The sequence below is a fragment of the Phoca vitulina genome, unplaced genomic scaffold (genome assembly GCF_004348235.1).
Source record: "Phoca vitulina isolate PV1807 unplaced genomic scaffold, GSC_HSeal_1.0 scaffold4, whole genome shotgun sequence".
NCBI classification, from domain to species: Eukaryota; Metazoa; Chordata; class Mammalia; order Carnivora; family Phocidae; genus Phoca; species Phoca vitulina.
In genome coordinates, this window is record NW_022589707.1 from 57746632 (window position 1) to 57773138 (window position 26507).

A 26507-nucleotide genomic window follows, 5' to 3' on the forward strand; every position below is an offset into this window, starting at 1 on the left:
TGATCCCTGGTATGACATGTCTGGCCTAGAAGAGAAGCAGATGTCATTCCAATAAGACCTCTGTTTCCTTGAACCCGCATCTCCATTCATCATTTTTGTCACATGCTGAGCACACACAGACACTTGGACCAGACTCAAGGTCCCACAGCCTCTGTGAATTCTAAAGAGATGGACAGATTATTCCATGAAATTGTTCAAACTACAGTAACCTTGGAATCAAGAAATAATGATAAACAATCACAACAATTATTTCTTATTTATTATGCCCAAGCCAGGAATCAATGAATTGCGATCAGTTCCCACCAGGATAAACCAGAATTCTTTATCTCCCTTACAAATATTGTGCTTTTAGGTAAGATCCCCCTAAGTCAATACATTAAGCTTTTACCCTTATCTAGACAGGGAGTGGCATAGTATGAAATCCTGTAGCTCTTAATTTCTCTTGCTGGCAAGATGGAAGTCAGTAGACTTGAGTTCTAATTCCAACAAGGGATACTCAGGTAAGGCATTTATTAACTATCCTGTGCCTCAGCTCCCCCACTTAAAAAATAACTTACCAATACCCAGCTTCCCTGCCTCCCCATTTCAGAGCAGAGGTTACATCTAGAAAACTGTCTGATGATTTCACAAGAATGGTGCATACCATTCCAAAGAATTATACTTTTCTGTAAGGGTCAGCAAATAACTGATTGGCAAAAAAAATAGCCTTTGGGGGAAAAGAAAAACAAACCTGCATCTCATACTTGGTTTGAACAAATGACAAGTACATCAATGTGCATTGTAATAAGCCACTTAATATTTTACAGGTTAGTGACTTCCAACAGCATCTGACATCAAATATTGGCCCAAACACTTTGGAAGAAGTGGCAAAAAGTGGACGCTGATAAGCATCAGGCAATTTCCTCCCAACCTGTGCTCACAGACAGCTTGTGAATGTTAAAATTCCAGGCTCAAATTCTGATCCTTTCTGGGAAGTGCCATTCTCTCTGGACAGTAAATGGCAACCCAGGCCACAAGGCTGTGCATGCAGATGGTGTACAGAAAGAGGGAAGTCTGTTCTCATTGTGAGCTGAAATGCCTGGCTTGGAAATAAAGCTTTACCTTTCACCCTTCCACTAAAGCTGGAACAGCCCTGATTTCCATTAAAAGATCCACTTATTTCTTTTTTCAATGGCACCACAAAGGAAAACAGGACCAGAGATTATTCACCAAGACACAATGTACAGTACATCAATTTTCTTCATGCATGGACGATTACACCAACTGATTAAAGTCTCAGGATTAGTCTTTTAAAATGGCCACAAGTTGATCTTTAAGCCAATTCGTTCTCTTTTCAGCCCTATACTACAGTTCTGCAAACACAGCTTTAGTCTCCTTTTGTGAAATTTACATATAGGAGAACTAACAATATATAGTTCATGGAATAATCCATTGATCCGTTTGAGGTATTATGGAAAGTAATGGCATGACATACCATTACAAGGTTACTGCTGATAATTTGTGGCACAAACACCCAGCCTGTGTGGCCCATATTCACTCCACAGTACAGAGCAACTCAAATGATAGCATCAGTAGCATAAGTTAGATTTCTAGACTCCATTTTTTTTTAATTGTCCTTGTCTTTTGCATTTACCAAAGAAAACAAAGACTCCTACACATTCTCTTCCTATCTCTATTTCCTGTCTGGAACACAATGTACCATAACAAAAATAGAGAAATTCATGATTTATAAAAAGTGTTAGATTGCTCCATGGGGATGTAAACTCTGGTTTCAATGTTGGGACTCCAGTGAACACTGATTACTAAAAAAATTGACTCATCCTTTTTACCTTCACCATGAACCAGCAGTGGGTCTCTAGAACCATGTTTCCCTTTCTAAAGAACCCTTTTGCACTCATTCTTAATTTTGAGCATATCCTAGATAGAGGGAGGAGAGACACAGTAGTGGTTAAAAAGAGGAGCTAATGAAGCGCTGGGCTGGCTCAGTCAGTAAAGCATGCAACTCTGGATCTCAGGGTCATGAGTTCAAGCCCCACGTTGGGTGTACAGCCTACTTCACTTAAAAAAAAAAAAAAAAAAAAGAGGAGCTAGTGGTCAAAAAACATCATCAGAGAATCTTTTACATCCTTCTTGTCTTAATTCTATCACTTCCCCAGTCATTAGAAGCCAAATATGGAAAAGATAGATTGTGTAACAAGGGAAGCTTGGCACACAATGCAGGGGAGAAATGCTTGGTTCCTTACCTCTGGTAGTTAAAAGTGACCATCTCCTTTAAATTCTCAACTCGTAAGACATAGAAAATAATCTCTTATTTCAGCTATAGCTTATTGTTCACCGCCAAGTCCCAAAAGCAATCCTCTGACTTTTTCTTTCAAAATTATATATAAGGCACATGTTAGAAAAGTCATTCACTTCTGGAATTTATTAGTACCAACATCATGATAGTCTTCAGAGCAATTATAACACATGATTCAGAAATTCCTCAGCTGAGGAAGTTTAATTAATAAAACACTGAGGTTTCTTAAAGCAAATGTTTTGCTTAAGAGAATATTTGCCCATTTACTATATTTAGAAAAACCACCCCATTGCAAAATGCCATTTGGGATATACAGCCATCTTGGAAATCAAAGAGACATGTCCATAAAATTTTTTAGTGATTGCACATGGTATTTGTTTGCTTGTTTATTTGGGGTGTTTTCCCTTTGGTCTCTTTTCTGCTGATTAAAATATTTAGAATCATTTTCAGATGTTGAGTGACTAAGAAGGCAGAAGCACATGTGAATTGTTCAGCTCATTGGAGAGGGCAATATTTTTATGATGATAGTTTCTAAATATAGAATAATTACAAATACTAAATATTTTTCTTCCTTCTCTTTTTTCCTCTCTCTCTCCTTCATTCTTTCCTCCTAATTCTATAGGGGGGAAAAAGTATCTTTGAAAAGAAACCTGATGATTTCTATCTTTTAGTCCCTTCTAGTTTCCAGGCCGGAATGAAACTCCTGACATACTATATTAACTCTTAACTCTTTCCTTGCTCCTCAGCATTGATCTTGGCAATATTTTGTTTTGGTTTTGGGTTTGGGTTTTTTTTTTTCTTGGATATGACACCAAAAGCACAAGCAACAAAAGCAAAAATCCACACATGGAACTACATTCAATTAAAAAGCTGCACAGCAAAAAAAAAAAGAAAAGAAAAAAATCAACAAAATGAAAAGTCAACTTATGGAATGGGAAAAAAGTTTGCAAACCATATATCTGATAAGAAGTTAATATTTAAAATATGTAAGGAACTCATACAACTCAACAGCAAAAAAAAAAAAAAAAAAGGAAAGAAAAGAAAGAAAGTCTGATTAAAAAATAGGCAGAGGACTTGAATAGACATTTTCCTAAAGAAGACATACAAAAGGTCAACAAGTACATGAAAAGGTACTCAAAATCACTAATCATCAGGGAAATGCAAATCAAAATCACAGTGATATATATCACCTCACACCTGTTAGGATGATTATTATTAAAAAGAAAATAATGCTGGTGAGTTTATGGAAAAGAGGGAATGCTTGTGCACTGTTGGTGGGAATGTAAATTAACACAGTCTATACAGAAAACAGTATGGAGGTTCCTCAAAAAATTAAAACTAAAATTATCACATGATTCAGCAATCCCAGTCCTGGGTATATATCCAAAGGAGATGAAGTCACTACCACAGAGAGATATCTACACTCCCATGTTCACTGAAACACTACTTACAATAGCCAGGACATGGGAAAAACCTAAGTATTATTCAGCCTTAAAAAAAGAAGAAAATCCTGCCATTTGTGACAACATAGATGGACTCTAAGGGCACTGAGTAAAGGTATGAAAGAAAAAAAACATTAAATCAACATCACATAGTCACATATCCTAGTCTCAAGGCCTTGCAGAGCCTTAAAAAAGGGAGATGTAAAAGATGGTAGACAGCCAACAGTGTCAATGAAGTTCTAGCCCATAAAGAACCAAGATATGAAAGGAGAAAACAATGCCTTCAGGGAATCTAATAAAATGCACATATGCTAAGTGAAATAAGTCAAACAAAGGAAAACAAATACTGTATGATCTCACTGATATTTGGAAGATAAAAACATTGAACTCATAGAAACAGAGGGTAGAATGATGGTTGCCAGGGGCTGAGGGGTGGGGAAAATAAGGATATGTTGGTCAAAGGGTACAAACTTTCAGTTATAAGATGAGTAAGTTCTGAGGATCTAATCCACAGCATGATAACTATGTGTACAGCATGATGACTATAGTTAATAATGCTGTGTTATATACTTGAAAATCATGAGAGCAGACCTTTAATATTCTCACCATAACAAAAATTACAACAAAATGGTAATTATGTGAGGTGAGAAATATGTTAACTAACCTTATTGTGGTAAATATTTCTCAATATAGATGTGTATCAAATCATCACTTGTGCACTTTAAACTTATACAATATTGTATATCAATTATATCTCAATAAAGCTGGAAAAAGATCTTTGAGAGGGGATTGGCTCCTACAAATATTAAATAAAGCTAAACAGTCTTTCTAATTAACATAGTGTTTCTGGTGCATACAGACCAGTGGAACAGAAACAGATGTAAGGATATTTAGTATATGATAAAATCATCATCTCAAATCACTGAAGCAAACATGGGATATTAAATAAATGATGCTAGGATGTCTGGTTAGCCATTTGAAAACATAAAATTAAACTAATACTTTACACCATACCCAAGACATAAATTCCAAATGGATCAGGGTTCTAAATATAAAAAAATAAAACCACATGTGTATAAGAAAATATGGAGGAATTCCTATATTAACTAGGTATAGGCTAAAGTTCTCTATGACTCAAAACCAACAAACAATAAAAAGGTCAATAAAAAGACCACGTTAAAAAATCTTTTTAATAAAAAAGGAAAGAAATTCTAACATATGCTACAACATGGATAAAGCTTAAGGACATTTTGCTAAGAGAAATAAGCCAGTCACAAAAGAACAAATATTGTATGATTCCGCTTATATAAGGTACCTAGATTAGTCAAATTCATAAAGACAAAAAGTAGAACGGTTGGTTGCTAGGGGCTAGAGGGAAAGGGAAATGGGGAGTTGTCATTTCATGGGTACAGAGTTTCAGTTTTACAATAAAAGAGTTCTGGAAATTGGTTGCACAACAATGTGAATATACTGAACTGTACACTTAAAAATGACTAAGATGATAAATTCTATTTTATGCATTTTTTACCATAACTAAAAATAAAAATAAATTTTTAAAAGCTAATTTTAAACTCTGTCCTTGCCAGAGACCTGCACAAATTAGATTTCTAAGGGAAAATTCCTCATGAGATTTTTTCCAAGAAAAGCAAAGTAGGATCTCCTGAGCTATTAGAAGGCGCGATCCATGTTGATACTTCCTACCAAGGAGGGTCCAGTTAACTTTTGCCAGTGCATTTGCAAAACAGAGGAGAATTTGTGCAGTGGTTCTAGTATTAATCCCCATAGCCACTTCACCCTACTCACCCCCAACTCTTTTTAATACTTTACCAGGCACCAATTTCTACAATCCCAAGAAATTCAGAAAAAGCAAGACATGTCTACAAAATGACTACTGTAAAAACAGGTCAAGAATTTAAACAGAGGTATGGAAAATGTTTTCTTCTCCCCTCTCCCCACCATGCACTAAATGGCTTTGCCTAGCTGCCTATCGACTTGTTTAAGTTACCCATCATGAATAACTCCTGAGTAAAGGTATGAAAGGAAAAAAAAACATTAAATCAACATCACATAGTCACATATCCTAGTCTCAAGGCCTTGCAGAGCCTTAAAAAAGGAAGATGTAAAAGATGGTAGACAGCCAACAGTGTCAATGAAGTTCTAGCCCATAAAGAACCAAGATATGAAAGGAGAAAACAATGCCTTCAGGGAATCTAATAAAATTAACAGAAAATGGGGACAGGAAGAATATTCAATAGGAGCTGCTGTTCGAAGTTTCATCAGTGATAGTAACATATTTAGAGAAAAAAATGTATCAAAAAGACTGAATGGGTTTGTTCACATAGAAAATAGGGATTCAGAGAAGCAAGTAGGGTGACGCATGCTCACCACTCTCAAGGATAGGAAGGCACAAGATAGAAAAAGAGAACCTTTACTTTGGGTTCTGCCATGTCCTCGTGTGAAATAACCTCAAAGCTATCTATATATATATAGATAGATAGATAGAGATATAAAAAGATACATAGATATATGGATATATATCAAGTTTTGATTACTAATTGGACTCTCCAGAACTACCATATTGAAAGAAATGTGCTCTGATAAGTGTTTCAGGTATTGTTCTCACAGGATAAGGGCATTATCAAAAGAATATTCAGGTTAGAGTGAGTCTATTTCTGACTGTTAACTCTAAAAGCACTGGTAAAGTTTAGTTTCTAGGCCTTGGGCCAAAACAATTTCACCAAGCTGATGTCACTCTGCAGGACCTCAACTAATCAGTCTTCTATCAACTTTTCTCATGATTGTGTAATACATAATATTTAATAAAAAATTTTACCAGATTTTTAAATAAAAGAGTATGGGATATGTTCCATGAAGCACATCACGGTAGTGGCCCCTGGTTACCCAAGTTCATGAAGAACCTGAATGCTTCATGAGAAAGGGAGTATAGAAGAGATGGAAATGCTCTTCTTGCCTGGTCAACAATCTTTCATAATCATAAGACTTTCATAAAAAGACTTCTAATCAACCTTTTCAGTCAGCCATTTGAACACTAAGTTACGTGTAAGACTACCGTATAATTTATCATCTACACCAAGACACTTTTGAAAGTAAGAGAAAATATTTTTGATATAAACAACAGGCATAAAATAGGACTGTCCCAGGCAAACAGAGGTATATTATTATCATAGTCTTATGGCCTTGGTCACTGAATATTCATTATATATCTACTTAGAAGGAGGACCAACACTCCTTGCAATTAAAAAAAAAAAAAACTAGGAGTTTTTGAGACAGTGATCTCAATTCATTATTCAATAAACAAAGTAATTTCCCAAAGACAGAAAAACTTAGGATGACATTGGTCTGCTCATCTTCCCAAAAAAATGTGTTCAGCTCAAGGTTAGTATGAAAAAGAAACTCCTACTGCTGCTGATAAAGCCATCTGTGCTTCAGAGACGGCTGACAGGTGCCTCCAGAAGAAGCAATCAAAAGTCATCAACGATCAAAATCATGACAATTAAATACAAGGATCTATTAGGGTCTTATTATCCAAATTTCAATGAAAATAATTCAAACACCCTCTTCCCCAAAGAGAAGAGCAGTTACTTTACTTTCTAAATCCATTGGTTGCACTCTGCTTTTCAGATCATAACTGGAATAGCTTGAGCCCTCAAAATTTTTCAAGAGTACACTCTTCTCTCATTGTAGATTTTCAGCCAGACCACTTTTATAACCAAGGAAATGTATTCTGGGAAGATGTGGCATTTTTAAAAGCTCAAAATTGAAAACATATATTCTATAAATAAATCTACAATGAAGCGCTAAAAGGTTTATTTCTGATTTCTTATTTCACAAACTAGGAACTAAGCATAAAAATATTGGGCCATAAAATGCTTAAAAAGTAGATTACTAGAAACTAATAGAACACGTTATTATCTATTGAGCCAATGATGGGTCAAATGGCATTTTGAATTCTTGCAGAGAATATGAATATGACCTTCATGTATACCATTTACAGAAAGCAATTTTATTTACATTTTTAAATCCACATAAAGGTGAAAGATGATAGTGCTGCAAAATGGAACATTTAATTTTTTGCCCCAAGGCATAACTGAGCTCTCCCAAGGTCAAATGTAGCACAAGACTGAAATGAAACCAGGCTCTCCCCGCCGCCATTCCATGCCAGAGGGCTTCCACTTTGGGCAGAAATATCTTGGATCTACTTTTATTCTTCAGAAATAGAAAAATTCCTAAATCCAACATGAGTAATTCTATAGCATATTTTGTAAGCATTTTTCTGTTTTATTTTTAAAATCATATATCCAGACTATGATAAAAATGCCTAAGCTAAACTAGTTGAATGTTTGGGACTATTCTGACAATAAGGTATTAAACTAAACAGATTTTTTTAAAGTTTCTTAGTTTGTATCATCACACAAAAATTTTGCTCTTAAAAGAATATGGATTTACATCTCTGTTTTATATCTGGTAAGCTGTTGGAACACAGGATTCATGAGAATAAATGCCATGGGAGAAACTGGAGTTTATGCCTCCTACATGTGGTTATCCCCTTACAAATAAGCTCTACTCTCCTCTCCCCACCTCCTCATGTCCAGACATGGCAAGTAATTCACAAAACAGGTGTATGATTTGCTAGGAGAGATACAGATGTTATGGATCATTTTAAACTCCATCACAGATGACTGTGAGGGTTGTGCTTTATGCCCTGGTCTCACTTATTACCTTACCCTGAGGCCCAGGGATCATTTTTCATATCAGTCAGGTCAATAGATGCAGACATCCTAAAGAGATTGTGTCCCACATGCCATCAGCACAAACTTAAGTCACAACCATTGATATCAAACTTGCATTTGTTACCCTTGTATCCCCCATTTGATGGGAAGCCCTTCAAGAGTAACAACATCTAATTAAAACTACTACATTATGGCAAAACCACAGCAATTTTATGTACACTCCAGCTACCCAAATAAGAAGAACTGTGCATTAAAGTGGAAAACAACAGTTACTTCTTTCAAAAACTTTAAAATGAGTCTCATTCTCCTCCCCCTCCATTATGTGTGCCCATGCATGCACACATGCACACATGCACACACACACACACACACACACAATATGGTGCAGTAATTTGAAGAATTAGACTGTCTGGGATAGAATATCACCACCTTGCACCAGACACATTCTCAATGCCTCAATTTCCTCATCTATAAAATGGTGTATTATTAATGATATGACTAGGATGGGCATAGTAATATCGTAACATGATATTAACAAAACTTTACTGATATTAATAATACCTACCATCTCATAGGATTAAGAAAATAAAGTGAGAATGAAAAAGAAAATCCATGCTAAAGTCCAGGCACAGTGCTTGGCTCTGGGTATAAATAGGAATGTAGAACATTTTATCCCCATCAGTCACCCCATACCTTTCCCAATTCTCATGTCAAATCCAAGACACAAAATAGTGTTTCTATATAGGAACTCTTCTTGGATACCCAGAGCAATGCCTTGGAAGGAGGCATATGGTGGCAGACCATTTTGGGCGGCATAGGAGAGGGGTGCTGTGGTTCTCATCCTATCAAATTATTTCGTCTAGTACTACTGGGAGCTTATGGTGCTGCCACATCTAGGCATTCAGATAGAATGAACTTTAATGGAGGAAAGTAGTCTATATCCCCTGCCCAAAGGTCCCTGCACTTTAAAACTAGTAGGCGAGATGTTCTGATTACCTTGTGTGCAAAGTTTAAGAGAATTTCAAGTGTTAAAGTAATTAAAAGCAATTACTGCTCATAAATACCAATATTTTAAATTAGATCTTAATAAATGTTCACACTGTTTGCCACCTAAAATTAAAACATCACAAGAATTCTCACTCAACTAGGCAATCTGTTCATTAGGCCTGTCAAAGGCTTGTGTCTTCTTTTCAATAAATACTTGATTGGTTGCTAAGGAAATGGCCATCTTTTTCTGGCTTTAGTCACAATGGTTACTATTCACATTAAATACTTACAGCTCTCTGGGCAACACTGGGCAACTGTCCAGCAATAAGCAAGTGGGAAACCAAAGATAGGATGGTCCTAGGGTAGAGTCAGTCCTTGCATTTCACCCATATAACGGCTGTGTTGGGAGCAGGAGACCCTGGCCCAGACACCTTTCTGTCTAATGGGTAATGAGACTTTTTTCTTTACTAGCTCACCACTCCTATGTGTCAGGCACCTTTCAGAGCTCTTTATAGCACATTAACTCAGTTAATCCTCAATAGTAACTCCATGGGGTAGAAAGTATTGTTAACCCCATATTATAGACAAGGAAATCAGGGTCTGAGAGGTTAAAAAGTTTGCCCAAGGTCACAGAATTAAGAAAATACACTGCCATTCTCTTCCCCTCCTTTTTCTTAACAAGTCTTTTTCAGTGCTGCTTCCCTTAAGAACCAAAGTGAGCGATCTGAGAGAGAGAGAGAGAGAGGGAAAGATCCTGGGATGACTGAAAAGGGGCCAGGTCCTCATTGGAGCCAGAAGTCCTCCACTTTCTCATCAGAACTCCTCTATTTCTACCAAGAATTCAATGTTGACACTTGATACCATGACATTACCCACCTAGTAGGTATAGTATAGTATAGTATAGTATAGTATAGTATAGTATAATATATTTTGGTAGGATATCAGCCATCTTTCCAAATGTGCATTTGCCTTTAAAGCCTCTTGTTTTCTTCACCATTTGGTCAAAGAACAGAAGCAGGCTGTGGGAGGTGGGGCTGGGGGGGGGGTGGAATCCAGCAATCTGAGACATGTGCATATGCATCTGGCCACACATTAATTAGAACCATTCTAACTGTAAAGGATTTCAGTCAAGAATGCAAGGCAGGATTAAACATCTTGGGCCAAATCATTCACTTTTCATGCTTCCACTCTCCAGCACATTTCAGAGAGCAGAGGTGCAGATCCAAAAGTGGCAGTTCAGCTCATCTGTGCTCATGCCAGATCTGCACTGGTTTGATAATGGCTAGAGATTATGGCTGGCTCTTCGGTGCAGCTGTTCATAACTCTGCCTTATTAAACCTAAAGAAATAAGGTTGAAAATCTAACATGAGGCATTCATCATTCAATTATGTATTTCTTGTGAAAGAGGCAAAAACACTGCCATGTTTTGCAAAATCTCTACATCAATAGCAATTAAGTTTCACATGAAGACCAGAGAAATACTACACTGACTATGGATGAATAACTTCCTTTCAAATGCAATGGTTTGCATCTTTCTCTAAATTTAGTTCTGTAAAACAATAAATGATGGTGCTCTGGTGCAACAAACTACACACAAATGACTGAAAAAGATATGTGAATAAAGGTATTTTATACTTTCAATTTTAGAGATCATATAGTCAGCCCTATTACCAACACCACAGCTGCTCCAAGAACAAATCACAACTCATCATTCTACAAACAGATTTAGAATCAAACCTGGGATTAATTATAGTATTTTCATTGAAAACTTCTCAAACAGAAAGTATAATGGAATTCATGTAATCCAGCTCAGGTTTTTAAGAGTTTTCCATCATGCATTGAGCAGCATCAGCAATGAATATAGCCAGTTAGTAACTTAGGGCACTTGTTCCTTATTTAAAGGAGATGTTAACAATAGTATAAGGGTCATTTTTACAGCGAGAGAGAAAAAAAAAGTCTGACTATTCTAGGTAATCTTTAAATGAAATAGGGTGAAGGGGGAAGGTTTTGAAAAAGTAACTATGGTTTTTGGTCATGATAATTTTCAATCCAATCAGGCAAAAGAAAAGAAATGTTTTATTCTCTAAATGAAAATACACAATTAAAAACAAAGAAAGAAAATAGAAGAAAGAAATTCATAGTGAGGCGTATGGCATATCTTCAAAAATCCATAAACCAAGTGAAAGAATTAAGAAAACTGTAGTCTTTAATATATGGCTAAAGGAAGAAAAGAATAAGCCCCTCCAATTTTTCTAAATTTTGCCCACATTTATGGAAAGTAGCTGAAGAGATTTATTTTAATAATTTCACTATATTCAGAAAGTCTGGTTTTTATGAAGTTTGAGGCTAACTTAAACCCTCCACTTATTTTCTTCTTCAAAATTGCATCTTAAATATTTACAGTACACAACTCCAATAAAACAATAAATATACTGTTGATCATTTTAAACAAAATAATAACACGATATTGGAGGGTTGTTCTTTTTTTTCTTCACAGTGGCCCATGGATCTCCTTGTAATTTGGCAAATTAATAAATGCATCCTTCCTAAAATCTTGGTTGTGTACTTACATGTTGCCTTGGAGTCTTACAATCAGTTTTCAAACACTGGTCAAGTACATAAAAGAAGGGGCAGCCTTATGATTAGCACATCAGTGCACAAAGAAGGACAATAAATTTCCATCACATTGTCAAACTCACTCAAAACAATCAAATATTTCATCCACCAAACCATTTACAACTGTTGATTGCACACAAAACCTGACTTTATATTCTTCCTATTTTAAGTAGATGTGATATTTTACAAGGGCTTCACAAGTAAGAGACTGAATGTAAAGCAGTCCATTAATTCTATATAAGCTGTTTTATATACCTGTGGGCATCTAGTAACATTAAGATACAAGGTTACAAGGAGAAGAATCATCTTCTAAAGTTTGGTTGGAGAGGTTGCCGTATATTATATATATAGTTATATATACATAACTAAAATTCCAGCTGTCAAGCCAGCAGTCTCTCTTTTCCAAAACTGCTTTCGCGCTCTGGCTGAAAATACTGACATAAACAGGACAACAGTATAGTGTCAGTTACCAGATTGGAAATGTTACTGTCAAACTCAAGTTGAAATTTCAAGACCAGGAACTTAGAAAACAAAAGAATTCCCCACTATGATTTCCCAGGGAATCTTTCCAAGAGAGATGTACAGCTGTATATCCAATCTTGCTCTGCTATGTGTGCGTATGTGTATGTTTAACTTGGAAATGAAAAAGACTCTTCTAAGTCAGGAAATTTTCTCCAAGCTTTTCTATCATAATTTTTCCTGGTAATAACCTATCTTAGAGAAGAAAATATGTGTCTCCTTCTTTTTAGACTGTAACTTTCAATTTTATTAAAATTCCTCCCAATCTGCAGTGTGATGTCTTTGTGTTGGCTCTAGAAGGCCATGTTACACTATGTATACATGTGTGTCTTGTGATGGGTTAGGTACAGGGAGAGACAGAAAAATGTAGGGTCTTGAAGGTGTTTCCAGCTAGCTCTTTCTGCTCAGCTTTCCTGCATCATACTGCAACTTTGCCACGCTAAGCCCAGTGTACATTTTCAGTGAGTGGTTAGCCTGGCCTTTTGTTCCACTAAGTTAGTACAAGCTAATAAATGTCTTTTCACTTTATTGGAATCTTTCCTTTAAAAGGCATGACTGTGGGGTCTGGTCTTACAGAGATAGTCTTTTAGACTTGAGAAAAGTAAAGTAAAAGGACATTCCTGCTAATATCAAAGCAGGCTTATTACTTCAATATAAGCACTTCCTTAATTTTCCTTCCTCAGCATGCTACATAAATATAAGCAAAAAGGCTCTCCGCTGGACGCATGTTACGTATATTTCACAGAGTTTAATTATAAAGCCTCTAAAAATGAAGATGGTGGGAGGAAATGATGTCAGTAGATCATACAGTCCTGGTATTGAGTTAGCTGGCTGTCTCTGACAGCATGCAAACAAAGACACTCAGGTAATCACAATATACCATGAAAGGCTGGGCTCTGAGGAAAAGAAAATCCAAGTGAAGGTGAAAGGTATTATTTCTACTTTAGTGCTTGGAAGTGCACAATTTTAATTTTTGTTTTCATTAATGTTATAGATGTTATTATAATTGTGATAATTTTAATGCAATTAAGGAGGTGGAGTTAGTTTTTTTTAAGTGCCACACCCTATCTTCTCTGCTAGACTGATCTGTTATAAAGAAGGGATGAGCCAGATGAAGGCCAAGCACTCAAAAATACACAACCACTCACAACACACACACACACCTCACTTTGTTGACCTTAAGAGGAATGGCATTGCAGGAAACAGTGAAGACACCCGCACAAGAATACAACTTCCAACCCAGCAGCTGCCCACCAGGGGCAGCAGGCAACTTCTAAGAGAGAAAGACTGTGCCCAGGAGCACGGGCTGCACAAGTGGGGAGAAATAGGAAAACGCTGTGCAATTCACTAGGCAGGACCCTGGACACTAGAGCCACTTCAGTGGGTTAAGGTGGGACCCATTCCCAGGCTTTAAAAACTGCAGTGGGTTGACCCATGGGCAAAAGGCCAGCTTCTTGCTGGAAAGAGGAAGGCTGGTCTCAGCCAGGCCTTCTAGAAAACCCTGGAAGGCGTTGCTCCTGAACCTTCCCTTCCATTCCTATTCAATTCCCGGCCTCTCTTCACCTCCAGATTGGTTCTCTTCTCGCGTGTTTGCCTTTCTCCAAGCGTGCTTCTCACACAGGTTGATGGAGAACTGCCTGCCAGACCTCTGCTCCTTTAACACTGCGGGGATTTGCAGAATCTGGTATCCTGAAAGGATTACCTCTTACACTGAGGCGAGAGAAACAGACAGAACTTCCCAGCCAACCTTCGCCTTTGGCACAGAGAACCCCTAGCGCCAACTCTGGGTACTCCCCGGCTTATTTCTGGACTAAATCAACCGTGCGACTACCGCCAAGGAGGAACTGCGCACACTTTAAATGACCTCAGTGTTGGCTCTAGAGGGTTCAGAAAGGCCAGGGGAGAGTGCGCAACAACAGCCGGAGAAGAGAGGTGGAGGAAGGAAAGGGGAGGCGGGACAGTGGTTGTGTTTGGGGGTTGTTCGGGGTTTAGGGGCTTTTTGTCTGTTTGTTTGTTTTGTTAAGTAAATAAGGAGAAATTTCCCCCTACCCCATCCTGGTTCTAATGATGATAGATTCCACGCTGCATCAGGCCCCACGCCGGGGAAATAATGAGGCTGCATCCCAATTCGTCTGCATTAAAGGCGAGCCAAGCACTTTCGATAGGAAATATATCGATTCTTTTGCCCGAGCCGTAGTTTGTCCTGCTTCCCGTGAATAATTACTGCTCCTTTAGAAATTCATAATAATTACGACTTCCCACCCTCCACCCGCGTCCCTCTTTAAGAGCGCCTGATCCTGGAGGCTGTCTCGGTGTCTCCAGCCGTGTTCCCTGCAGGTGGGAGATAGGGCATGAATCACTTCTCCCCACTTGGTTTTACTCTGGCGAGAAAGGTAATCCCTCTCCTACCTCAGTTTCCTTGTGTGTCAAACGGGCGTTTTACGTTGTTAAAGACACTTACAGCTCTACATCACTTGATTCATGTTTGTTTGTGAGGAGGGGTAGATTTAACGAACTGTGCAAGGGAATGCGGACGGGGGAGGAGAAAGTGGGGGAAACAAGGATTCACCTCCCCTCAGCCTAAACTCTGTGGTAATCACGTGACGCCGCAGCCACGGAAGTTGGGGGGACGTGGTGCAAACGAGCCGATCTGGCCACAGGAAACACTGGGGACCTAACGATCTGAGCTCAGTGCTCCCAAAAGACTGGGAGAGGGAGGCGGGTCGTTAGAGTCGCGACTGGGCGGTAGAGAAGTGTCTGCGGAATGCGCCAAATCTACTTCAAGAGGGACCGAGCGCGCACCTCCGCAAGGGAGTAGGGCCGGTCTGCGGACACCCGGCGGGGCGGAGCCTGTGGCTCTGTCCGTGGTTCTGAAGAACCGCTCCGCGGGCCGGGCTTACTCAGCCGCCGGCCACCGACCCATTCAGTTTCAGTGTCCGCGACCTCCCTCCGGAGAACTGCTGCACTCCTGCCTGCTGCCCCAGAAGCACCGAAGCTCGGCGGCGTCGACAAAAAGTTCCCCCGAAGCAACGCTTTGGTGTGAAGGCTTGGGGTCTAGACGCGAGAGGTCTGTACCTATGTTTTCTTAAACCAGTTGGGATTGCTCGAGGTCACCTCAGGCTAAAAGAAGACAATAGAGCGCGCAGCTGTGGCGGCAGCGACTCCGGCTGGCAAACTTCCCGGGGCCCGAACACTGCGGCTTTGGTGAGAACGACAGGGTTTCCGAGTCTAGGATAGGAAGCCTACGTCGACGAAAGTTTCTCGCTTCTAACTGTAGAAGACGACTGGAAATGGCCTTTAAAATCAGTGGATGGGGAGGGGTTCTGAGACCTCTGTGTCAAGAGAACGCCCCCTCCCTCTGGTGGGACGAGGGCGCCCAACCTCCCTTTGCGGCCTTCACCGCCACTGCTTCGGATCCTTCCCGTCAGAATCCACTAGGGTTACGAGGGTGATGGGCCAGGCCTGGCCGAAGTCAGGTTCAACAGGGACTCGCAGAGCCCCCACGAGCCAGTTTCTAAGGAAACACTCGGTATTTCTAAGCAGCAATTTGTCTTATTGTGGGAGAAAGAAGCACTACATGAAAAGCCTCTCGGTTCTCCATTCTCATGCAGATGAGGTGATGCGCTCCGGCAGTGGCCTGTGTATCCCCCTCCCCAACGTATTTCCGCCTTGAACGAGAAAATACTCTCATTAATTTAAAGGAAGTAGGAGCGTTAGAAGTCTTTTCGCTACTCGCGGCGGGAGAGGCAAGCCGATGCACTCTCACTGCTCCTGGGACCCCACGGTGCTCTCTATCCCAGAGACCCGGCTCTGGGCGCCACCTTGCTTTCCACCACCCAGAGCACCCGACTAAAGGACAAAGGAACTTTCTGTAACGAAGGGCACCTGAGGAAAGGATTTCTCTCCGTCCCACCCCCACCTCACCCCCGCCAGCCCGCACCTCCATAGTAAACAAAATATTCCAGAAAAAGCTGTTTGCAGAGGGGGTAATTAGGTTTTCAGTCCGCAGCAGAAACGCGGCGCACTCATTAGAAGTTTAAACAACAGCCAGCAACCCTTGAGGGCAGATGGCAAACTTGGAAAATGGGCAAACGCGCTCCTAGGCGCGCGGAGGGGCACGAAGAAGCCGCCAATATATATTATCTCAATAAAAAGCCGCTCTTGGGAAGCTTGCATAGTAATTGAGATGGGCGCTCATTTCTGATCTGGGCTGGCATTTCCTCATCTCGAGCTGACAGAGCCAACTCAGGAAATTGCTGGTAATATTCATCTGGGGAGCACTTTCATTAAACGTAATTCATTCGACTTTCACAATAAATTGAGTGACATCCTTACAGCGGAACCTTTTTATCCTTGATTAAGTGCTTGCCAAGCTTTGGTTTCCCACTTTATTGTCACATTCCTTCAAGCAGAGTCGTCAACATGCCAATCGACAGCAGAAAAAATGTGCGCGCCTTGTTTACCAAGCTCCGGGAGGGGTTAGTGCTGACACAGAGAAAAAGAGCTGGTCGCAAGCTTGAGTAGCGGATAAATCAAGACCGCAACTTCCTGCAGACAAGCGTCCGGACCTAAGGAACGGTAGCGAGGAGATTGCAGGGCGAGGCTAGAGAGCGTACTCGCTTTGCCACCCCGCTGCTCCTGTAAGCAGCTGACCCGACCAGCGGCTCGCCAACCTGACTAGCCGGCCTCCCCCTATTAATTAAAATGGCGAAGACTGGTTAGGTCTTAGAATGAGATCTGGAAGCTCCAGAAGGACTTGGTTGCTTTAAGGGAACTTTCCAGGATCGAATCAAAGCTAGGCACCTTACTTAAAAACAAACAAACAACTCCGAAAGAATGCACACTTCCTAACTGGCTACTTGAGAGCATGCAACTTTCAGAGCTTCCATCGGCTTTATTTCTGGGCGGAGGAGTGCAAGAAGAGTGTCATTCCTCATTCCCAAGATTCCCTTTCGACTCTTAAAATCATCACCGCGACAGCCAAACCCATCCAGGGTTCTTCAGACCCCGGAATTCCAAGCAAAGCTGAGGAGCACCTCGATATTTCAGGACTGGGAGAAACCAGGAAGGCGTCCCTTTGCCAATTCCTGGTCCCTTCTCCCCCACCCCCTATAAAATCAAAGAAGGCCAAGACAGAAAATTGCATATTTGAAAAAGCAATACCCAAATGCTTTCATCACTCAAATGTCCTTTTGAAAATATTGTCCACGGTGGTTATTACCTGGACAATGCTGTCAATTTCTGTAGTCTGCAGAAAATTTTCCCTCAGATAGAAAAGTAGGACATTGGGCACCTATCTCAAAAAAATCAACCAATTTCCCTGCCACCAGATATATTTTTCACCCAGACAACACTTTCATTAAGGAGGAAATAGCCGTCAACAATTCAAAGCCAAATAGAAATCAACTTCGCACAAAGAGGAGCTACAAACTTAATGGCTTTCGGAGAAAATACAGCTGAGAAAGTTGGAGTGATTCTGGTTCTCCCTTTCTAATACTGAAGGCAGTTTCTCCCAGAAGCTATCACTAGAAGGCCCCAGACTACCATCATCCTCCTGAAGTGTGGCAGAAGGGCAACCCATCCAAGTGCTTCCCACACATGAGGGGAGCTGCTTTCTTGGTCAATGGAAAATTGAACACTTCAGGAAAATGCCTGAAATAGTAGCAACTCCCCCCCTCCACACACACACACACACACAGAGCCCTAGAATATGTCTTTGGACTGATAAGTTTTCATGTTGTGCTGCTGGGGCACAGGCTCCTTCGAAAATCTAGGTTTAATCCTATATCAGGATGGTTGGTCTGGGATAGAAAAATCAGGAAATGCAGTGGTGTTGGGGAAATTTTAGTACTGCCACCAAGAACTGGCCTTAATAGAAAACACTGAATAAGCCACTGTTAGATAGTTAATGCACTTTTCTTTTCAGGAATAAGCTCAAATTGTAAAATTTTCAGTGGGCAGAGGCTTAATTTTCATACCTAGTCCAAAGGATGGACATTGGTGGTCTCTCTCCTGCTGCTTTTCCCTCACCTTCCTCAGTTCTTAATAGCCACCTTCACGCTGAGTGAAATTCATCCAAATGCTCTGGCTTCTAATAGTGCAGAGGTAGTACTCCATGAATATATTAATTACTCTTTAATCTCTACTGAACAATTGGAGTGGTATTCACATTTTAAGGACACTCTAAATTCGAGGGAATAACTGACTCAAAATCTTTTTTTAAGGACAAAGTTTAGAAAGAATTTTTCAATTCTTGCCCATATTGGTTTAAAAAGCAACTAGATTATTAGCAATTTTAATTCCTAGTAGAATTGGAGGGACCTAAATTGGAGGGTGAGGAGCCTCTTCTCATGAAAATAGAACTGTGGATGTGTGACTGATCACAATAACATCATTCAACCCCTTGCCAGATTCTCTGGACTCAATTTCTGAGTAACTTTTTTGTTGACATGCCCAGGGAGTGCTCATTAGATTCAGTTCTCAACTCTGAAAATTGCCACAGGTGAGCTGCCAACAGGACACCTCTGCTTTCTGCTGGGAGGTGCTCTCCCTGTGTGCTCTGGCCTATCCTTCAGTTTGATCCACTGAAAAGAACCCAGTTTAGGACTCCCTTTCTTCAGAACCAGAAATCACATTTTCCTAGTTTATCCAGTGTGTGCTTCAATTCAGTTAAAATGCCATCGTCCTGTTACCCCATTCTATCATACTGAAAACATCCTGGTATCAGTCCAGAACTGACAGGAGAATAAAGATTGCAGGACCTTTTTTTTTTAATTTTTAAACAAGTATTGTTATGCGATAGGTATGTCTCCTGATGAAATGAGACTTTTAAATCTATAATACACAAAATTCAACAGACAGAAAATCTCCTTGCCTTTATTTTTTTAAAAATGGTTTCCTTCTTCCCTGCATTTATGGCTGGAGTTAGCCCTGTGGTGATTTTTTTAGTCTGCTAGCTAATATGCTTCAGAAGCTTACTTTGTAGACACATTTCTAATTAACTTCCCATTGCAGTACTAAATAAGCTTCCAGTTTGAAATAAGAACAGACTCATCTCTCGATAAACACAAAAACACTCAAAACCCTTAACCTAGAACAGGCATCCAAAAAAACCTGGGCCAAGAAACATTTTGAGAACATTCACTCAAATACAGGCAGAAGAGTGTGACTTAAGAAAGGAGCACTGAAACTGCTGGATAGAGAATTGTTTTTCACTTAAAAAATAAATTAAAAATCCCCAATTTGGGAATATTTAAGGTATTTCTCTATGAGTAGAAGCAGGAATATTTTTGTATAAGAGATACCTACACAAATCTTGTTCCCCTGGACATAATGTGGCAATCACTGCTTGGAAAACATAACTGGGATTCCAGGGACTTAAAGGGAAAGGTGCACTGTGCTATCAGCTAGGAGGCAATGCACAAATAGAGCACCCTGTCACTTAACTTGTGGTGTGAGCTCATAAAGACATAAAATTACTCATTAAACTCCTTCTTGGTTTATGGCAACTCAAGGAGAAAAAAATAAAATAAAATAATGGTTTTGCCACTCCTGCCTTCTTGGAGTATAACTTGAAGCAGCCCCTGACAAACTGCAACCATCTATTGCAGTTTCTTGCAAAGATCTGGGATGTTCTAAGATCAGCTACAAATAAATGATAAATTCAGTCACAGTGTGTGGTGTTTAATAAAATAGATGGAGAAAGAAGCTTTGACCATTTCTTGGTCTGTCTCATTGCCCTAGAGTTTTAATCAAGGCTCTCCACTTCCTTACCTGCCTAGAACCAACCTGTCCTGACTGCCCAATTCACCCTTTTAAGTTTATTTCCATGGTAAAACCCAGCTCCCTGCTCTTCCAGGAAAATATCTTGGAATTCTGTGGGCAAATAACCATGGGATGACAATCCCTGGAAATACTACCTTGGGTCACAGCCACCAGCCTTTTGTTTTTGTGGTGCCGTGTGGTTTCTAATCCCCGACACACAAAACAACTTTAGATCGGAGAGAAAAGAATGGACTTCTAAATTGCCTTCTCTATTTTATTGTTCACGTTTCGTATTGTTTTGAGTGAAATTGGAAAAATTGTCTCCTTTCTCCGTATTGCCAAAAGGCATTCAGGTAATGAAGTCTGTAACTAAACGGTAATTGAATCAGCATAATTTGCACACTGAATGGTTTTCAAATGCTCCCAGTTTACAATTAAAGGAGAATTAATGCGCTTGTTGTTGAGAACGCAGCGCATTAGAATAAATCCAGCACTGTTGTTGTAATGAGTGGAAAACGGTTTAACTGCCTACAAACACATTTAAAATTTAATACAACGTATTGATTTCACTTCTGCTTTTGATAGATAATTTTCCAGACTATCGAAATACTTGCTCCAAGCGATAAACTGCACCACAGCCCCGAGGCTTTTGCCATGTGTGAGCACAGTCCAAGGACTTAACAGTCTTGAGGTTCAGGTCACGCGTAAAGGTATGCAGAGGAAAGGGGCAGGAGGGTTTCCATGGTCAAGGGAATCGTTAATAACCCTCCTCTGTAGCTTTCATTTTGCGCCCCCCCCCTTCTTTCAATAAATAATCTCTGTATTTCCTCTGGCCAAACTTTCTGCCCTCGGTCTTTCGGTTCTCAATGTCAGTGGGTAGACTGGACACAGGTGGGGGCAAGAATGATTGAAGATGGGAAATGGGAAGGACAATTTTTGCATTCTGTCTGCGTTCCAGCCCGGGAAGGCACAGACTTCGGTGACAGAGTCAGAAAGGCTGTTCTTTTGGATTGGCTGCCCTGGCTTTCACCTGTTTACCCCAAGGTGTCCTGCAGGCGAGGACACTGACGCGCAGCGCCCTCTGGCGTCCGAGGCTGCGATAGTCAGGCGATAAAGATGCAAAGACAGGCAACACTGAGGGTTCCTGGATTGAAGCTGAAACCCGTGAAAGGCACGCACCCTCACATACATATTCACATACGCGTATACATACACACTCATTAACATACACAGAGTTCACACAACTAGCAGCCCTGCAGTCATATGCACCAGGGCAACAGCTGGGAAACGCTCTCAACTGAAAGGTTGGCAACACTTTTGCTCCCTGGCTTGTGGGTTCTGAAGCCCTTGGGATTGAGGGACGGCACCGCCCCCCCATCCCGTTTTTCCAGCCCCGTCAGAGAGCTCAGGCTGCCCCAGCGCTCCTCGCCCCCGTTAAAACATATTGAGCCCTCCGTGCGCTCTTGTGGCTCAGAAATAAGCTATGGGGAGTCGGTGCACTGAACACAACTTCGCCAGCAGGGTGCGAGTGTCCCTGGCCCTCCCTGAAGCCAGACACGAGAAATTGCTCTCTCCGTCTTGGCTCCACGCGGTGCCGACAGCTACCAATTCATCTGCACCCCCAGTTCCAACAGTGTGCAAAATCCAGACCCCCGAAACTCCACTCCAGAAAGACTCAGGCAGTGGCTTTGCTTAGTATTTTCCTGACAACAAGGTCTGTCATTCCCTAGTAAGGGGCTCGGCCCTGTAACTGGGGTTTGGTTATCTGGTGGAAAGAAGAGATTGGGAGGAGAGGGAGGAGAGCCACTACATGTTTGCCGGGGCAACCCAGACCTAACTCTATCTAATCGCTTGTGATGCTCTTATCTGATACACTTGTCCTCTGTGAACCCTACAAGTCGAACAAAGTTACCTGCACTTCTTTATGTGTCATATCTCCAAACTGGGGGGCTAGGTACGTGGATTCACTTTCAAAGTCACAGACCTGGGCAGATTCGTGCTCCACACTCTCAACCTCCATTTCCTTTCGTTTAAACTCTGTGGATGAACTAATTAGAGCCCCATGTATAGTCAACCCTTTCTTTTGCCCTCTCTCCCCATAAAGCATCCCATCCCACTATCTCCTCGGCTTCTGGGTGTCTAGGGCGCCCTAGACGCTGTTCAGAATCACGCTCAGGAGAGGGGGGACTGGAGCAAGGAATGAGGGTGGGAAAACCAGAAAATCCCGCAGGGAACCAAAGACCAGCTTGCCAAAGTTGTTCCAACACGGTCGCTAGGAACGCTGCTCTCGCTGAACTGGCGATCTCACCCTCCTCCCGCGCGCCCCTGGTTGTCTGGCCTCGCGACCAGGGTGGGATTGCGGGGGCGCCGGATCGGCAGCGACTTACCAAGTAGACGGTGGGCTGCAGGAGGAGAAGCACGTACCAGCACGCAGCCTGCATCCTCCCGCGTCTCAAACTTCCTCGGCGGTGCTTTCGCTGAGTCTTTGTTCCTTCAAAAACATAGATCCACCTGACATCCACTTTACAGAGCAAGGAGCGCTCTCAGCAGCCTAGATACAAATGAAATTAGACATCCCATGACCACGCGGGCAAGGTTAGGCTTGGCGACCAAGCGAGGAAAGGGGGTCGTGGAGGGGAGGGGTGGACCAAAAACCCGGAGGGGCGGGGGTGGGCAGGAAAAATTGAAAAGCGAGTAAATCCAGCGCCTGAAACCAGCGAGCGCGCGGTCCGCAGGCAGGCGGGCAGGAGGGTAGGAGGATGAGGGGCTCCTTGAGCCCTGCACTCCTCGGGTGCGAGTTCCCAGGCAGTGGAGACAGGAGGTGGCGGGGCACACAGAGCCGCGTGCAGGCTGGTTCCGCGAGCCCAAGCGTCTCTGGCAGCGAGACCTGCCCTAGTGTTTGATGGCCGGGCGGCTCGGACTTAAAAGGCGGCGGCTGGTTCTTCGCCAGCCCTGGCAGTGCTCACACACGTACACACCAGCAGAGAGAGGAGAGAGCAAGAGAGAGGGAAAGCGAGCTGGAGAGACTGAGTAAGGGGGGCGCGGGTAGAGGAAGGGGTAGGTAGAGCTGACCGGGATTAGGTCCTGGGTATCTTCACACGTTCCATGGAGTGGGGGTGGGGAAAGGGAATGCAATTTGCATACAGTAAAGCCGGGCTCAGTTTACCCATTCGAGCCCCCTGCACATAGATACACGCGCATACAAGCACATCTTTGGCACTACTTTTTTTCGAGCGAAGGGGCAGAGTCAGTCGCTAACTTCTAGAGTGGAAGCCTGCCCGGGTCCGTGAGGTCACCCGCCAGGCTCACTCTGTCCCCCAACCAGTGACCCTCCCGCCGCCCCTTCCCCATGTCCCACCACCCCGCTCCAAGATATCCTCTCCTGGACTGTGGAGGCGAAGTGTACGTACCGCACAGGACTACGGGCGAAACCGGCGAGCAGGGACCGCTCTGGGCAGGCTCCATGGAGGAGCTACTCGGGCCTGGCGTCTCCGGCGCCCCGGACATGCCCTCCCTGGCGCTTCATTTCCATGCTCAGGCACGGACCGGTCCCGCTGCTTCGTCCAGCGTCGGCGGAGTCGGCGTCTCAGTGCCCGGGTCGCGCCTCAGGCTTGGTTCCGTGGGAGCCTAGGCTTGGCACAGTTGGATTCACGGTGTAGGAAACTTAAGAGGCAAGAGAGGGAGGGGGAAGCAGAGGAGAAAAGAGAGGAAGAGAGAAAGGGAGGGAGTAAAAGAGGGAGGGACAGAGGCCAATGCGCCGGGCGAATGCGCCGGACGAACTGGGACCGCCAGCGCTGGCTCCTGGACGAGCAGTCCGGGGCTCCTTGCTTTGCGAGGCTGCTGAAGGATGGTAGAAATGACTTAAAGGGTGGGGGAGACTGGGCAAGTCCTCGGGACTTGAACTCGAGAGATAAAACACGGGCCTTCCAGAAGAAAAAAGCAACACGGCAAGCGCAAACGGTCCGAGTTTCTGAGGGAGGGTTGGGGTGGCAAGACCTGGAGGCTCCTGGCGCACCGAGCAGCTGCACGTCTACCGCGACACTGGGAAGCCAGGGAGCCACTCCGGAGCGGAGTCGCAGGCGCTGTGCATGGTCCTGCCCGGCCACTGGGGGACGCTCTGGAGCACGCTGGGGTTCGGGGCGCCGACGAGGTGGTGTTTTCTCCGTAGGTCTGCCGCTCAGGGCGCCTACCTTCCCCACACAGGCAATTGCATTGGCACGTGGGTGAACGATTCCTCAGAGACTAATTAATACCCCGAATAAATAGATCCCACTCCCAGGCTCTCGGTAGGCCGGGCCCGTAGGGAGAAGTGGCTCCTGCGGTATCTCTGGTGACCGCAGTGCCCAGTCCCCCGGGGGCGTGAGGAGGACTGCGACCGCCAGAGGAGTGGTGGGGAGAGTAGTGGAGCGGTGCGTAGGGCAGGAATGGGCGCAGGAGGGAGCAGGGCCCCCCGGCCCGCCTCGGGCGCGGACTCTGGGCGCCGCGGACCTGTGGCTACGGGGCCCGATGCGAGGGCGCAGCGGATCGCCAGCCATTCAGCGCGCGACAGCCGAGAGGACTGGGCGACCTTGCGCGTTCGACTCCTCGCCGCGGTCTGGGCCGAGCGAGAGGAGTGGGGTGGAGGAGGGACGCGGGTAGAGGCTTTGAGCCTTTGCCACCTCCCTCGTTCCTGATACCTCTTACCAACCAGCGTCTCCCACTCTCGGCCTCTTTGCTCTGACTCTCGCTGTCTTTCTCCATCTCTCCCTTGCTGTCTCTCTCTCCATCTTTCTCCTTCTATCTCCTTTCTTGTGCTCCGTGCCTATTCTTCGGCTGCATCTTTCTACCTCTCTCTGTGTGTCTCTTTCAGGATTTCCAACTCTCTCCATCTCTATTTCTCTGTCTCTACCTCACCCCGCCATTCCTCTCAAACCTTGTCCTGTTTTTCTCCCCTTCACTCTCTCCAGCAAACAACCCTTAAGCCAGCTTCGCCCTTATCCGAGATCCCGGGACCAGGCCCTTCTACTGCCGGCCGTGCCACCAGCGCCTCCTCAGGGTGCCCAGACTCAGTCAACAAGTCTGAGCACGGCTGAACGCATTTTTCTTCCCCTCACTTCGCTGGTTATCTCTCCAAGCTCGCCCTTCACCAGAGCTTGACCTGGAATGATGCCCTCTACACAATGAAAATTAATAATCTGTAAGAGTTGGGATGAAATTTATCGCAGGAGCCCTAGTTGATGGCATCCAAATATGATGGTGATTTTTAATGAGTCTTAGGGAGTCCTCTCCTCCAGTGTGGCTATTGGACACCTCAGGCTCCACCATTTCTGACCGGCTGGGGGCCCAGACACAATAGGTCTTGGAGGACTATAGGTTGAGCTCCCCTGGAGAAGCTGCTAACCCCCAGCCCCCAACACCGACAATCAGCAGAACCACCCTTTTCTGGAACAAAGGCAGAAAGAACCCCACTGAGACCTTCCCCTGGAATCAGACCTCCAATTTAAATCCCCACTGGAGGACATACTGCCAGGCACTTTGAGGCCTACACTTTCCCTTCCAACTAAAAATAGCTCTTTAAAGAGCAAACTCTTCTAATCTCAAAAGTTGTACTCTGCTGCTGTGACCTCTTGGAATTCATTGGGGCATATGCAGAGTAAGGCAGTGAAGCACATTTTCTAAGTGGGACTCTGAAAATGCACTTTGGAAAAAATGCACATTTATATATAGCATAGTTGCAATGTTATCTTGGCTATCTTCATTTACCTGGCTTTTCATGTTCTTAAAAAGTTTAAAGAAGAAAAATAAATTTTAGGGCACCCATATCTGAGGCTGAAGGGTCAAAGTAGAGCAAGGGAAGCTTTGTCTGTCTCCACCCTTTAGGATTCAAAAATAGGGATCAATCCTAAAATCGATCCCCATTTTTGCATGAGCTCCCAGGCCCTCCCAGGATGGAGTGTGGAGCTGGAGTAAAGGTTGCCTGCCTCTCCCCAGATGCCCAGGTACAATGCAGGCAGGGCTGAACTTGGAATATGACCTTTGGGAAAAACAAGAGTCAGGCCCGCTTTGGGATATACCAAGTTCTTTTTTCTAAACCTTACTTCAAAAACATTCTGCCTCTAGTCCCATTTAGCCTTAAAAATTACTGCTTATGAT

The 26507-nt window shown here is 43.0% G+C and overlaps 1 protein-coding gene across 1 annotated transcript in view; it reads right to left on the minus strand.

The window, feature by feature from the left end:
• NXPH1 (neurexophilin 1) overlaps positions 1-25072 on the minus strand; it is a 297393-nt gene extending 272321 nt beyond the window's left edge. Inside the window, exons 1-2 of the mRNA XM_032402046.1 lie at positions 23786-25072; positions 22763-22926 (exon numbers count right to left, since the gene is read on the minus strand). Of these exons, the coding sequence (XP_032257937.1) occupies positions 22763-22816 (54 nt within the window). The 5' untranslated portion in view covers positions 22817-22926; positions 23786-25072. The remainder of the gene's footprint in view (positions 1-22762; positions 22927-23785) is intronic.
• Between the last annotated feature and the right edge of the window lie 1435 nt (positions 25073-26507).